Source organism: Globicephala melas, chromosome 3, assembly GCF_963455315.2.
Source record: "Globicephala melas chromosome 3, mGloMel1.2, whole genome shotgun sequence".
Taxonomy (NCBI): domain Eukaryota; kingdom Metazoa; phylum Chordata; class Mammalia; order Artiodactyla; family Delphinidae; genus Globicephala; species Globicephala melas.
This window is the reverse complement of record NC_083316.1, coordinates 132,887,917-132,901,161: the sequence shown is the minus strand read 5'-3', so window position 1 is coordinate 132,901,161 and position 13,245 is coordinate 132,887,917. Positions and strand designations below refer to the sequence as shown.

Below are 13,245 nucleotides of genomic sequence, written 5' to 3'. Positions count from 1 at the left end.
TGGTGAATAGTCTTTCTTTAAACATTTTCTGTATAATCAGTCAATATATTTTATTTAAGCATTTATTTATTTATTTTTTTTCCACAACTCACACACACTGTATTTTATTTTTACAAGAGATAAATAAACTGACACCAAGCATTGTAAATAAAGCATTTATTATGTTGCAAATCTTTTTCAGGCTTCTAGATAAAGATTTTATTGTTATTATATTTTTTTGTAAACTCTTTTTCATCTAAAATCTCATGACCATTTCCTTATTATAGTTGGTATTTTACAGACCTTTTAATTGCTTTATAGTCTTAACATTATGTAAATATGCTGTAATTTACTTGACCAGTCAGCCTCTGATTTTTTGGACATTAGGTTTTGATTTGTTTCCAAACTTCTCTCTGTTATAAAGTAGTGAAGTAGCATCTTTCAAAATCTTCCATTTTGGTAAGGAGAAAATAATATTTCATTCTATTTTGCATGTGTTTGATGACTTGACTTTGAAACTTTTCATGGTTTTATATTGCTAGTTGTAACTTGTCTATTCATGTCCTTTGTCCTTTTTTTTTAAATTGGGGTTGTTTATCCTTATCGATTTTTTAAAAACTTATTTATATTAGTTCTTCATCATATATTTACAATTTTTTGTCATTTCTATTAATTTTGTATTTATTAGAACTCCTTGTGCAAAAGTTTTCATAACGTAATCTAGATTAAATTCTTCATTAAAGAATATTTCCATTTATAGTTAAAGCACTGTCTAGTTCAACTATATTTTTCCTGTTCACAGTGTTGCTTTGGAAAATACATGTTCCCAGCTGGTGATTGTAAATAACCTCCTTGCTTCCCTGAAAAGGCAGATGGAAATGGTTCATTTATAATGACACCTCTCATGTGGGAATCTTGAAGGATAGCTCTTATTGTGAAATTTAGCAGTCTTCCACATGCAGCAATTTTTGGTAGACTCTTACTTAAATTCCCTTAGATAGAAGTTACCTGGGAAAAATGCTTAAGTATAGAAAATGTCTGTTAAATTTAAGGCATTGGTATGAATAACATCATGCATATAGGTTTGGATAGTCCCTCCTAGGAGGGAGAAACTTTTCCTAAATGAAATAAGAGATTTTTAATTTCTGAGATAGTTTCCAAAGTTGAGGATCACATTATGTAAAACACAGTAGAAGTATAATCTGTGGCACTTCAGAAGATGGAGAAAAGTTAAATCCTTTTCAAGGAAAGGTGGCTTCTATTTGTTAAATTCTTATGTGTGTTTCCACTCTTTTACCTCCAGTGTTCTTAAATTAGTCATGTTTGAAATTAAACTCCCTGCAGTGTGGATGGAAAGAATAATATTTGCTATAGACAAGTTATGAACATAGTATAATTTTAGCTTAGGTGTTAGAATGTAGAGCAATAGAATAACAAAATAATTATTTGAAATGTTAAATTCAGGATAGGACAAAAATAAAATATGTCACCCAGTTTGAAGATGTGATTCACAGTATTCAGTGCTATACTCCACAGCATGAATTTTCTTTGTAGCCCAGACTGGATAAGATTTGAAAATTCCGAACTCATTTGGCATAATAAATTACATATTGATGTTTATTCACTGCTTGGATGAAGAAAATGAAAATAATCCCCTATTTTCAAATCCCTTAATGTTATAATAAAAGATGAACTATCATTCTGTTACCTAACAGTATACTTTGATCAATATTTTTAACATGAAGGAATATTACAGAAGACATACTTATGAATATTAAGCAGCAACTGTTCACACCATTGATTTCCCTGCTAGATTTTATTAATATATGTGCTTGTTTATATAGTTTAAAAATATAGCTCATTGATCTTTTGTACCTGTTGTCACATTTATTATGACCTATGTACCTTTAAAGAAGAGAAAAATCACTGTGATATTTTCCTTTGGATAAAGCAAAAGCAGACATATAAGCTGTAGTTGTTGCTAGGAGTAGAGAACCTTGGCCTTGGTGGAAGTTAGTTCACGGTGAGTGAGTATATATGTGAATATGTGCATCTGTAATGAGGTGAAGGAATAAGGAATTTGTTAGGCCTGCTGATAGTTGACTACAGTAAATGTGCATTAAAAAGAAATACCAAGTTCACCTGTGTCAGAAACTGATTTGTTCCTTTTATTACTGCTGGCTATTTATTAAGAAGGGGAGATGGTTCTAGTTTAATTAACCCAGTTGAGTGTAGCAGATGGGACAGAATGTCTTGCAGCGATAAGACAATTCAGAAATGGCACCAGATGTTGGAAGCTGTCCCTGGTGGTATTTGAGTGCAGCCCAGATGTTCCAGTCCCACCTGGCTAGTTTCTAAGCACTGCAGGCTAAGCAGCTGTGATGTAACCTATATAATGTTCACATAACAGTAAAAGCACTATAATTGAACTGCCGCTCTAAATTTCTAAGGTTGTGACTCTTAAGAGGTGAAATCTTTAAGGACAAAAATAAGGACAACTATTTAAGGTTTTAGATCCTTTGACTATTGCTGTTTCATTGATAACTGAATTGAGGAGAAGTGGAATATAAAATTTAACAATGTTACTGTTCAAATTATAGATAAAAGTAAATATTCGTACCTATTTAGTGTTTACAAATGAAAATTTGTATGAGAATGTGATGTTATGCATGCAGATTGATCTGCAGCCTTATGATTTGACTCTCACCCCTTTAAAAACACCAGTCTGGAAGTAGCAAAAAGCTACTGGTTTTTTTTTCAAGGATTAAAAATGCAAGTATTTTGCAAATATTTGCAAGTAAACAATAGGAAAAAATAGTCCACGTAAATCATTGCATTCATTTTTCTTCCTATAGCTATTAAAACTGATTACTATGCAGATCAACTTCAAGGGTTTTTGGGGTTTTTTTTTCCCCTTTTATTTTAAAAAAAGTCAAACTGCAGAAAATTTGTCACATTTTCTTTGTCTCTCTCTAGTTCTTTTTTGGTTTTGTTTGTTTATTGTGCACCGTTTGAGAGAATTGCAAACATCATGACATTTTGCCCCTAAAATACTTCAGCGTGTATCTCCTTACAAGAAGGACATTCTCCTTCACAATCATAATATAATTATCATACTTGGGGAATTTAACAGTAAAACAGTACTGTTGTATAATAGACCATATTCACATTTCCCTGGTGTCTCAATTACGTCATTTCAGTATAGCACTTACTTAAATATCCAGAGTCCAGTCAAGGATCACCCATTTCATTTACTTGCCATGTTTCTTTAGGCTTCTTTAATCCGGAGTGGTCCTAGTCTTTTTCTTTTATGATGACATTTTCTGAAGAGTCTTGAGAGCTGTTTTGCAGAATGTCCCTCAATTTGTATTTGTCTGATTCATTCTTCATGACTGGAGTCAGGTTAAATATTTTTGGGAAGAATTTGGGTGATGATTTCTTTTTTAGTCCCTTTATATTAGAAGACCCATGAGTGCTATTTTGTCCGATTATTAGTGACATTAAGTTTGAGCACTTGTTTAAGGTGGTATCTATCTGATTTCTGCACTGTAAAAGTAGCTTAATCTCTTTTTATTTGTAATCTGTGGAGTGATGATTTGATTACCCAGCAACATTTTACCCAGGTTTTAGCATCCATTGAAGATTCTTATAAAGAGCATAATTGGCCAGATAAACTGCATGCCTACATTATGTTCGTGAAATGTGAGTAAGGGGTAACTGTAACCACAGTTGTAGTATCTATTATATTACTAGTTATAGAACTGAGGGATACTGTAAGAGCGTCTGTCCTGTGGTAGCTTAAAGGGAACATGGTGACATGAAAAGCTGGATCAACTAACTAGCTGTTATGATGGGTCTTGGGGCTCTAGTATTGGGTATTTTTTGAGTGCAGTGCTAAAATGGCTTCCTAAAAGTGCTATCAGTTGTGCTGTGGTTCTGACAGTTTTTTTTCCTCATACTTAATTTCTAGGAGGATCAGCTGATTTATTTGGAGGCTTTGCTGACTTTGGCTCAGCCGCTGCATCAAGCAATTTCCCTTCCCAAGGTACGATATGATTTGATTGGCCAGAAATCTAGGGGCAGTGGAAATGTTACCAAAACAAAACAACCCTTCACCACCCCACCCCCATCTGCTTCTTTTGGCCATCTTCTACTTGTAGTAGTATTTATAATTCCCAATTCCCAAAGAATTTATTCACAAAGGTACTTTATTGGGCCAGTATCCTAAATGTGCCAGACGAATTAATCTGGTTGCAGACTACTCAGGTACACCTAAATAAAATTGCCCTCACTCATAAGTGACTCTTGTTTTATTTTAGGGGGCGGGGGGGGGGGCAGGGAGTAGGTGCGTAGGGAGTGTGAATAAGTATAAATCTCGTTTTAGCAGCAAGAATATTATGGTTTATGTTTAGCTTATATGATTTTCTTGAATGAAATTCAGGGACATTGGAGTTGGGCACACCATCTTACCAAAATTCATTTCTTTATAATTTAGACATCTTAAAAGAATTTCTATGAAAAATAACTGAATTTCATTTTGGCATATCCTTAAATGTGAGCAGTTGAACCTCAGACAAAAAAGAATTCCTCATTCCATGTTAAATTAGAAATTTTAAAATACTCTAGATTTGTTGTGATCATTTCACAATATTTGTAAAGATCAAATCACTATGTTGTCCACCTGAAACTAATATAATGTTATGTGTCAATTAACACCCTCAATTTTTTTAAAATGGCAAAAAAAAAAAGCTAACATCCAAGCAGAATATAGGCTTAAACATAATGGACTGAGGTGAAGGGCTTGTGTTTTTCCCCCTTATTATTAATATTTTTATCTTACTACCTCTGCCATATACTTTGGTAGCTATTTAACTTTATGAAAGCCTCTGAGCCTCCACCTTTCTAAAATTGGGAATAATGCTACTTGTCATGGTTCTTTATAAGGATAGAGTAACGTCTGTAGAGACGTGTAGAATAGGGTCTGAGTTCATTATTAAGTGTCTTTTAGGTTGTAAAGGGGTTGTTTCTAATGTTTTTTTCCATAAAATTTGGTCAGTCTGAAGTTTGAGAGATAATATAAAAAATTTAGCTATAAAAATCATAAACATGAGGTGAGGCAAGGAGGAAATATTTAACTGAATTAGTTCTATTATTCATTTCAAGTAGAGTCATCTATCCCCATTAATTGGATTAAAATTTATATTTAGTACCGTCTAGTTTAGGTTAGTGAGGATTTAGGAAGAAAGACGCATAGGTTTTAATGTGATTTGGGTTATTTGGACCACTTGTGTAAATTCCAAGTATTTCCCAGAAACCAGGATTGTGGAGTAATGAACTGCTTTATTTTAGAAGTGTGGTTATACCTTGTAAGGGTTAATACCTTGCTATAGGCAAATCAAAGTGGAAAATGAACATTGCCCTAATTTTACAGACTGCCTGTGTAATTCTCAAAGTTTTTATGTATATAAAGTTGGCTACTATGCAAATAATTCAAATATGTTAATGTTGCTAAGTGATAACATCTCTTCATCTTATGTGATTAACATAACCTGATCACCATTACGCAAGGGGCTGAAACTGTTGCAACAATGATTAATGATTGCTGAACAATATATGCCTCACTAGAAATCTCTTCCTCCCATGATTAATCATCTCAGATAAAGTTTTCAGATGGGGCAACACATTTTGCCCCAGTTTCCATTCTTATTCTGTTTTCTAGATCAAGCAGATAGAAAATCAGCATAAAGTTTACCTTTATCCAGCAGTCTTCCTAAATTAGTTTAAATTGTTTAATACATAGAACTAATTGTAAAACTCTTAATTCAGTCTTTTTGTAAAGAAGATCAAAGACATTTTAGCAAAACCCGGAAGTAATGAATATCAGCCCAGTTCTTATATTAAATTGTTGGTAGAACATGGGGTTTCTAAGTGAATTATTTTCTCTTTTGAGGGTGCTTACATTACAAGATGGTAATAGAACATATAATTTTAAAGACTTAATGTTATTGTTCTCTTGATATTTAGCATAATGAGACACAATATCATAGTGGGTGGTTACCTTTTAGGCTAGACAAAATGTATTTCCTAGTTGTAAGTGAACATATAGTGCAAAGAAATTAACTTGAGCTACATACTGTTTGCTTTCAGATGACAGTTTATATGTAGCTCTTTCTTCACCTTTGCTTTTTTCAACTTCCATTAATTCATATTTATCTGTTTGTCCCTTTCTTAAAGCAAGGTTTGTTTACTTAGTATAGCCTAGTTTAAAAAAATTTTTTTGCAAGTATCACTTGCCTTTATATTTATTGTGTTCCAAATAGTATTATGTATGCAGAATTTATAGAAGCTTGACTTATACTTTTATATGGCATACCTAAAGGAAAGAAAGTGTGATGCTTTGCCTCTCCTCTGTCTTCTCACAATTAATCCAAAGTAACAATAAACCTCAAATGGCACTTACTATATATTAAGTTATTCAGTCTTCGTAACTTAGATTTTTTAAAAAGTATGGCACGGGGGACTTCTCTGGAAGTCCAGTGGGTAAGACTCCATGCTTCCACTGCAGGGGCATGGGTTCGATCCCTGGTTGGGGAACTAAGATCCCGCATGCCTCACGGTGTGGCCACATAAATAAATAAAAGCTCTCCTTTAAATAAAATAAAAATACAAAGGCACAGAGAAGGTTAAGTAAGGTCACACAGCCAGTAAAATACAAAATCCGTTCTCTTAAATATTTCAGTCTATTAATTAACCTATTAATTTTTTTTTTTTTTTCCACGGTACACGGGCCTCTCACTGCCATGGCCTCTCCCGTTGCGGAGCACAGGCTCCGGACACGCAGGCTCAGCGGCCATGGCTCAGGGGCCCAGCCGCTCCACGGCATGTGGGATCTTCCCGGACCGGGGCACGAACCCACGTCCCGCACATCTGCAGGCAGACTCCCAACCATTGCGCCACCAGGGAAGCCCTAACCTATTAATTTTTATATTATTAAATGCATTAAATCTTTTCTATGCATTAAATCTTAAACTTGTTATAATTATACTTTGAAGCATAGTGATAGTTTTGTTTCTTTTTTTAAATATTAGCATGAGTTCCCCTCTTAAGACTATACCCCGCTTTTTACTTAAATAGATTGAACAGTCCCATTTGAAGTAAACAATGTACTAAGGTTATATATCATGGCTCTCTGTAGCCTTTGTGTTGTCAGTGGAAGCATGGCCAAATGGGTGAGAACTTCTTACAGAAATTTAGTAATCCTAGTCTTAATTTTATTGAGTTTTTGGGTTTTTCTTTTTAATGAATTTGGGGTTTTATTTACATGAGATGGTATAAATCATAGTCTGATTTCTCTTTGAACCTTTCCAAATAATGATTGAACAAAATGAGCTGAACTGTCTGATTTTACTGAGTTACTCCTTGCATGAAGATTCTGGATCTCCCAGCAAAGAGTTTAACCAGTTTAGAGGTTTTTTTCTTGTTTTTTGGGGATCTCAGGCTAGTTCATATTTGTTTAGCTAGAAACTTATTTGATATGCAAACTTAGGTTGAAGGAAAGTTATAGTTTCTGTCATTTCTTTGTGTCACCTCAGACCTGCCAATGCCAAGAGATGGATTTTCCTTTATATGTGGAAGTTTTTTTTCTTTGCCACCTTGTTAACACTGGTGGAATATTCATGAGAAAGAATAATGTCCAGATGGAGATGGTACCTGCAGATGTTAATCTGGATGGACACAGATCAGCTCTAATTTGTTTCAGTTGGAAGATTGTCTGTGCATTTCAGAAACTTTCTTACCCTTTTTTCTTTCTCAGTAACAGCAGCAAGTGGGAATGGAGACTTTGGTGACTGGAGTGCCTTCAACCAAGCCCCGTCAGGCCCTGTTGCTGCCAGTGGTGAGCTCTTCAGCAGTGCCTCACAGCCAGCTGTAGAGCTTGTCAGTAGCTCACAACCAGCTTTAGGCCCACCTCCAGCTGCCTCAAATTCTTCAGACCTATTTGATCTTATGGGCTCATCGCAGGCAACAATGACATCTTCCCAGAGTATGAATTTCTCTATGATGAGCACTAATACTGTAGGTCTGGGTTTGCCCATGTCAAGATCACAGGTAAGTTGTCTGCCTCCCTTGGAAACTGTGATTCATAATCTTTGAGATGCTCTAACTATCTAATGGCAGATTAGCATAAAACAGAAAAATAAGCAAGTGACACATAGATTACTTTTGTACATTGCGTTTACCTTGTGTCCCTACCCTGGAATAGTCATTTGGGTTCTCCAGGGCAAGGCCTTCTCACTCTTCTTGCTGTCCATGCAAAGCCAAGTGTGATGCCTTGCACAGAGGAGGCATTTGTTGAAAATTTATTGAACTAATAAATTGGAATTTAATAGTTTAAAAAATTGTTTTTAAGATTAAGGAATAGAGGAGTTCCCTGGTGGCCCAGTGGTTAAGACTCTGCGTTTCCACTGCAGGGCATGTGGGTTCGATTCCTGGTTGGGGAACCAAGATCCCATGTGCTGTGCTGCACGGCCTAAAAATAAAAAATTAAAGACAAATTCAAACAAGTGCAGAATATATGTCTGAGTTGTATCAGGAACTTGCTATTTTTGACTCAGGCTATTCTGAATATTTGTTTATGATGCTAATTATTCATTTTAATATGTAGAATCTCCTATTTTGGGTGTTAGGATGAAGGAAGAGAAGAAAGAAGCAGAAAGGTGACTGATCTGTATAACAGATATTAGACCTAACATTAAGAAAAAGGACATGAAAGCCATACCAGTACCATTAAATTGAACTGAACAAACTCAAGCCAGTTCACTGTTTCTTTCATATGGTCTAAGCATAAAGCCAATCTACTAATTTTCAATCTTAATTGCAACTGTGTTGTGAGTCTTTGCATTGGTCCATTTTAAATTATTCTTCCTATTTGTATTTATTTCCCTTTTTCTGTCCTTGTTACAATTATTCTGGTAGTAACTACCAGGCACCTCTGCTGCTTTTACCTGAATTTCTCCTTTCTTCTGTATTGGTCCGTACTGTACCAAATTCCACTAGTGTTGCTTGCTTTAGGCAATAGAAATATACATGGAGCAGGGATATGTCAGGTTATGTGGAATGTAATTTGCTGTTTTGATGGTTTTGTTTTTTTAACATGAGAAATCATACCCCGAATTCCATTTTGTAAGAATAAATTTCCACTTGTATATTTCCTTAAAGTTGTACTAACCCGAAGTTAATAGTTGCCCCAGGATTGTGGCTTCTAGACTTGGGGTGATGGGAGGATAACTGTTAGTGTACATATGTTTTTTCCCCACCCCAAACATGATTTGGACTTCAGAGGAATATTATGGGAAGCTGGTGATTCAGGATATTGAAGACCTTAATGTAGAACATTTGTTGTTCTTATTGGTTTCAAGAATTTATTACAAAGTCTAGTATATATTTGGAGTTACTATGATTAAATTGCCGTCTGGTAATCTTTATAGAGCAGATGCTTAATTTTTAGAGCATTTTTCTATTTTCCAGCCTTTGCAAAATGTTAGCACAGTGCTGCAGAAGCCTAATCCTCTCTATAATCAGAATACAGATATGGTCCAGAAGTCAGTCAGCAAAACCCTGCCCTCTACTTGGTCTGACCCCAGCGTAAACATCAGCCTAGACAACTTACTACCTGGTATGCAGCCTTCCAAACCCCAGCAGCCATCACTCAATACAATGATTCAACAACAGAGTAAGTTACTGCAAGACATCCCATTTCTTTGTGTATTTGTAATCCTTTGCCCTTATGCCAGGACTACTTCAAGCCATGAAATAAAACTGTACTGAAAGCAACTGTGTATTCACTTAAGATTGTTTTCACATAATACCTGGTATCCCTCCTGGCACATTGAATTGCTTTGTATTCTGCTCTTGACATGTTAACATTTATTGTATGGTGGTGAGTTTGGGGAGCCTGATCACTAAAATAAAAGTATTTGTTGAGAAAAAATTTTTAATATAGGCAGATATGTCAAGAAACAAAAATCATCTGAACTCCATAATCCAGGGATAATCACCATTAATTCATATTTCTTCACAGTCCATCTTTTCTAACCACATTTTTAATACTTGAGATCATTCTGTCTATATTTTGTTTCTTGCAGTTCATATTCAACATTATTGTTTTTTCTGTGTTAAATATTCTTAAAGAAAGAAAGCATGGGGCTTCCCTGGTGGCACAGTGATGGAGAGTCCGCCTGCCGATGCAGGGGATGCGGGTTCGTGCCCCGGTCCGGGAAGATCCCACATGCCGTGGAGCGGCTAGGCCCGTGAGCCATGGCCGCTGAGCCTGCGCGTCCGGAGACTGTGCTCCGCAACAGGAGAGGCCGCAACAGTGAGAGGCCTGCGTACCACAAAAAAACAAAAAAAGCGTGATTTTTGGATCTTTATAGTTATCCATCATATTAGTGTGCATTTCCTCTCTTGCTGGTTATTTCAGTTGTTTCCAGCTTTTTTCCTATTATAAATAACTCCATGGTTTTGTATAAATCTTTTTACTTGTGATTTTTTCCCTTAATATAATGTTCTAAAAATAGAGGGAGTCAAAGGATATAAACTTTTTAAGGTTTTTGATACACAGTAGCTCTTGACAACTTGTTAGGTCGGATTCAGTAATAGATTTTATAGGAATGGTTTTAAAGTGCCTGATGTTTTCTGCCAGCCCACTCTTACTGTTTCTACATCTTGGGGAAATCAGAGCTAACAGCCACTGAATATTTCTCAAGAGTAAACAATACAAGTTAATTGACTTCTCTTATAAAAAAATCACTATAAAGTAATTTTATTGGCGCTTACAAGTATTGATGGTCAGGAAGATTGTATTATTTTTCTGCTCTGTGAATCTAAGAATTCAGTGTGATAAAGTTCTTTTGTCTCTTTTCTGCTGTTAGATATGCAACAGCCTATGAATGTGATGACCCAAAGTTTCGGAGCTGTAAACCTCAGTTCTCCATCGAACATGCTTCCTGTCCGGCCCCAAACTAACCCTCTGATGGGGGGACCCATGCCTATGACCATGCCCAGTTTGATGACTGGCACCATGGGAATGGCCCCTCTTGGAAATAGTCCAATGATGAACCAGAGCATGATGGGCATGAACATGAACATAGGGATGTCAACTGCTGGGATGGGCCTGACAGGCACAATGGGAATGGGCATGCCCAACTTAGCCATGACTTCTGGAACTGTGCAACCTAAGCAAGATGCCTTTGCAAATTTCGCCAACTTTAGCAAGTAAGAGATTGTAAAGGAGCAGATTGAATGAAGGATTTTTAGTGGTGCAGATAGGTGATGTTGGGATGGAAAATGCTAGTCAACTCCCCTTTCTTTCATCAATTAATTAAAATAAACCTACATTAAGAACCAAAAAGGTTGTTTTATAAAAGCAAAATATCTAGTATTTCAGATGGCCAGGCAAGGGCGCTTCAGATGAGGCAGTCAGAATCATTTTTCCCAGTGAGACTTAGACCACAAATGGGGCAGTGAGACCACTGAAAGCCTTTATAAATTGAGGAGCCCATTTTAATATCATAATATGTGGGAATACTAGAATAGGGCTGAATAAATGTGTTTGAATCTCTAATTTTATACTTTTCTTTTCCTGAAGAACTTGATTTTTCTGTCCCTGAATTGCCTTGTCACAATTGGGTCTGTTCCTTTTACTACCACTCTTGAGTCCATATATGAAATCATTAAAGTTGGATGATCAGTTTTTTATAAAAATATATATTTTTGTCCAAAAAAGGCATACATATGTGATTATGGCTAAATCAAAGGTAACTGGAATGTATATACTTTTGCTAATGTTCCAGCAATACTGCTATTATACTATCCAAATTTTTATTGTAACAAAACCTCTTTAAGCAATTGGTGATAGCTATGGGACTTTTCCCATTTCTTCTGCTATAATTATCCTGTGCAGAACTCGGAAAAATATTTTTTTCAGGACTGCTCTATGGTTTCCTTTAAAAGAAAAGAAAAAACAAACCTCCAGTATTTTTATTTGTTCTTAGCAGTCATTATTTACACTTTGCAGTGATAACTTGGCAAGGCTTCCTTCTGTGTTTATCCCTGTAGCCACCGTGTAATAGTCAGGAACAGTCAAAAAGAAAAATATTTATTTTTTTTTTTGGTGTCTTCAAAAAATTTTTGAAAAGGGTAAAAATCCATTAAGACCTTCAATATAAATGTTAGAACTCAACAATGTTGGCTTTTAGATTTTATACAGTATTGTTTTGGTTTTGAGTGTATATAATATGGCATTAGCAATATGGTTCCAATAGAGAGGAGTTAAATATATATATTATTAAAGGAGACCTGTAGCAGTCAAAGATTTTATCGATTTAATGGCAAATAAAGGAAATTAATTAAATTGTTTTCCTGCTGTAATTCTGCATTAAGGTCACATGAAAATCATGATTCTAGAGTTTGGAATGCAAAATTGTTTCACCCTTAAGCTGGGAATATTTTTTAAAATAAATACTATAATATAGGCATCAAATTATTACCTCCCCACTTTGTGTTGAAATTTTTTTTATTGATAAAACTTTGTTTCCATTGTATTCATAATATAGTTCTGTTATACATAACATTAAAATGTTCATTAAAATCAATGTGGAACTGCTTTTTCTTTCATTATGTTAGACATTAGGGACCGTTTGGGGAAGAAATAATTATAATTTGGGCAAAGTAATTTTTATAAATAATTTAAAATTTTTTAATGACTTCTCTATTCCTTCCTATCAGACTGCTGTTAGGAATTAAAAATGAAGCAGCAAAGATATCCTGACCTGCTCCATTCTTGCTAATGTTCCATCTACAACATTTCTAATTAGGCAGAAATTCATGTACTTCAGCTAAGTGGTAATGAAGAGTGATTCATTTGCTGAATAAGAGATGAGAGAGAGTGTAATTAGCTGACTGTGGTTTTTAATCTTTCAACAATTCAATGTGTTTAAATTAGTTTCAAAGAATAGGAGCTTTCAAGTGTTGTTACTTCAGAGCAATCAAGCCAGGCTCTGGTGGCAGTTTGGAGAATATCTTTACTGATATTTAAAACCCGCAATCTTAAATGAATTTTTTCTTTAAATTGAGAGGTATGGCATCACCTTTTCGAATATGTATGGTTCTTAAAGGAAATAAATATTTTGTTTCTAAACTTTCGTGTTTAAAATTTCTTTCTAATAAAACTGATTTATTTCTAAAGCATTTTCTTTACTACTATGCCTT

The 13,245-nt window shown here is 35.0% G+C and overlaps 1 protein-coding gene across 3 annotated transcripts in view; it reads left to right on the top strand.

The window, feature by feature from the left end:
- The window catches only part of CLINT1 (clathrin interactor 1), a 64,788-nt gene extending 52,159 nt beyond the window's left edge, over positions 1-12,629 (top strand). For 2 of the 3 annotated variants that reach the window (XM_030834258.2, XM_060296550.1), the window contains exons 9-12: positions 3,950-4,024; positions 7,793-8,085; positions 9,505-9,709; positions 10,908-12,629. In XM_030834258.2, the coding sequence (XP_030690118.1) occupies positions 3,950-4,024; positions 7,793-8,085; positions 9,505-9,709; positions 10,908-11,254 (920 nt within the window). In that variant the 3' untranslated portion in view covers positions 11,255-12,629. The remainder of the gene's footprint in view (positions 1-3,949; positions 4,025-7,792; positions 8,086-9,504; positions 9,710-10,907) is intronic. The other variant, XM_030834259.2, reaches the window with a different exon arrangement.
- The last annotated feature ends 616 nt before the right edge of the window (positions 12,630-13,245 follow it).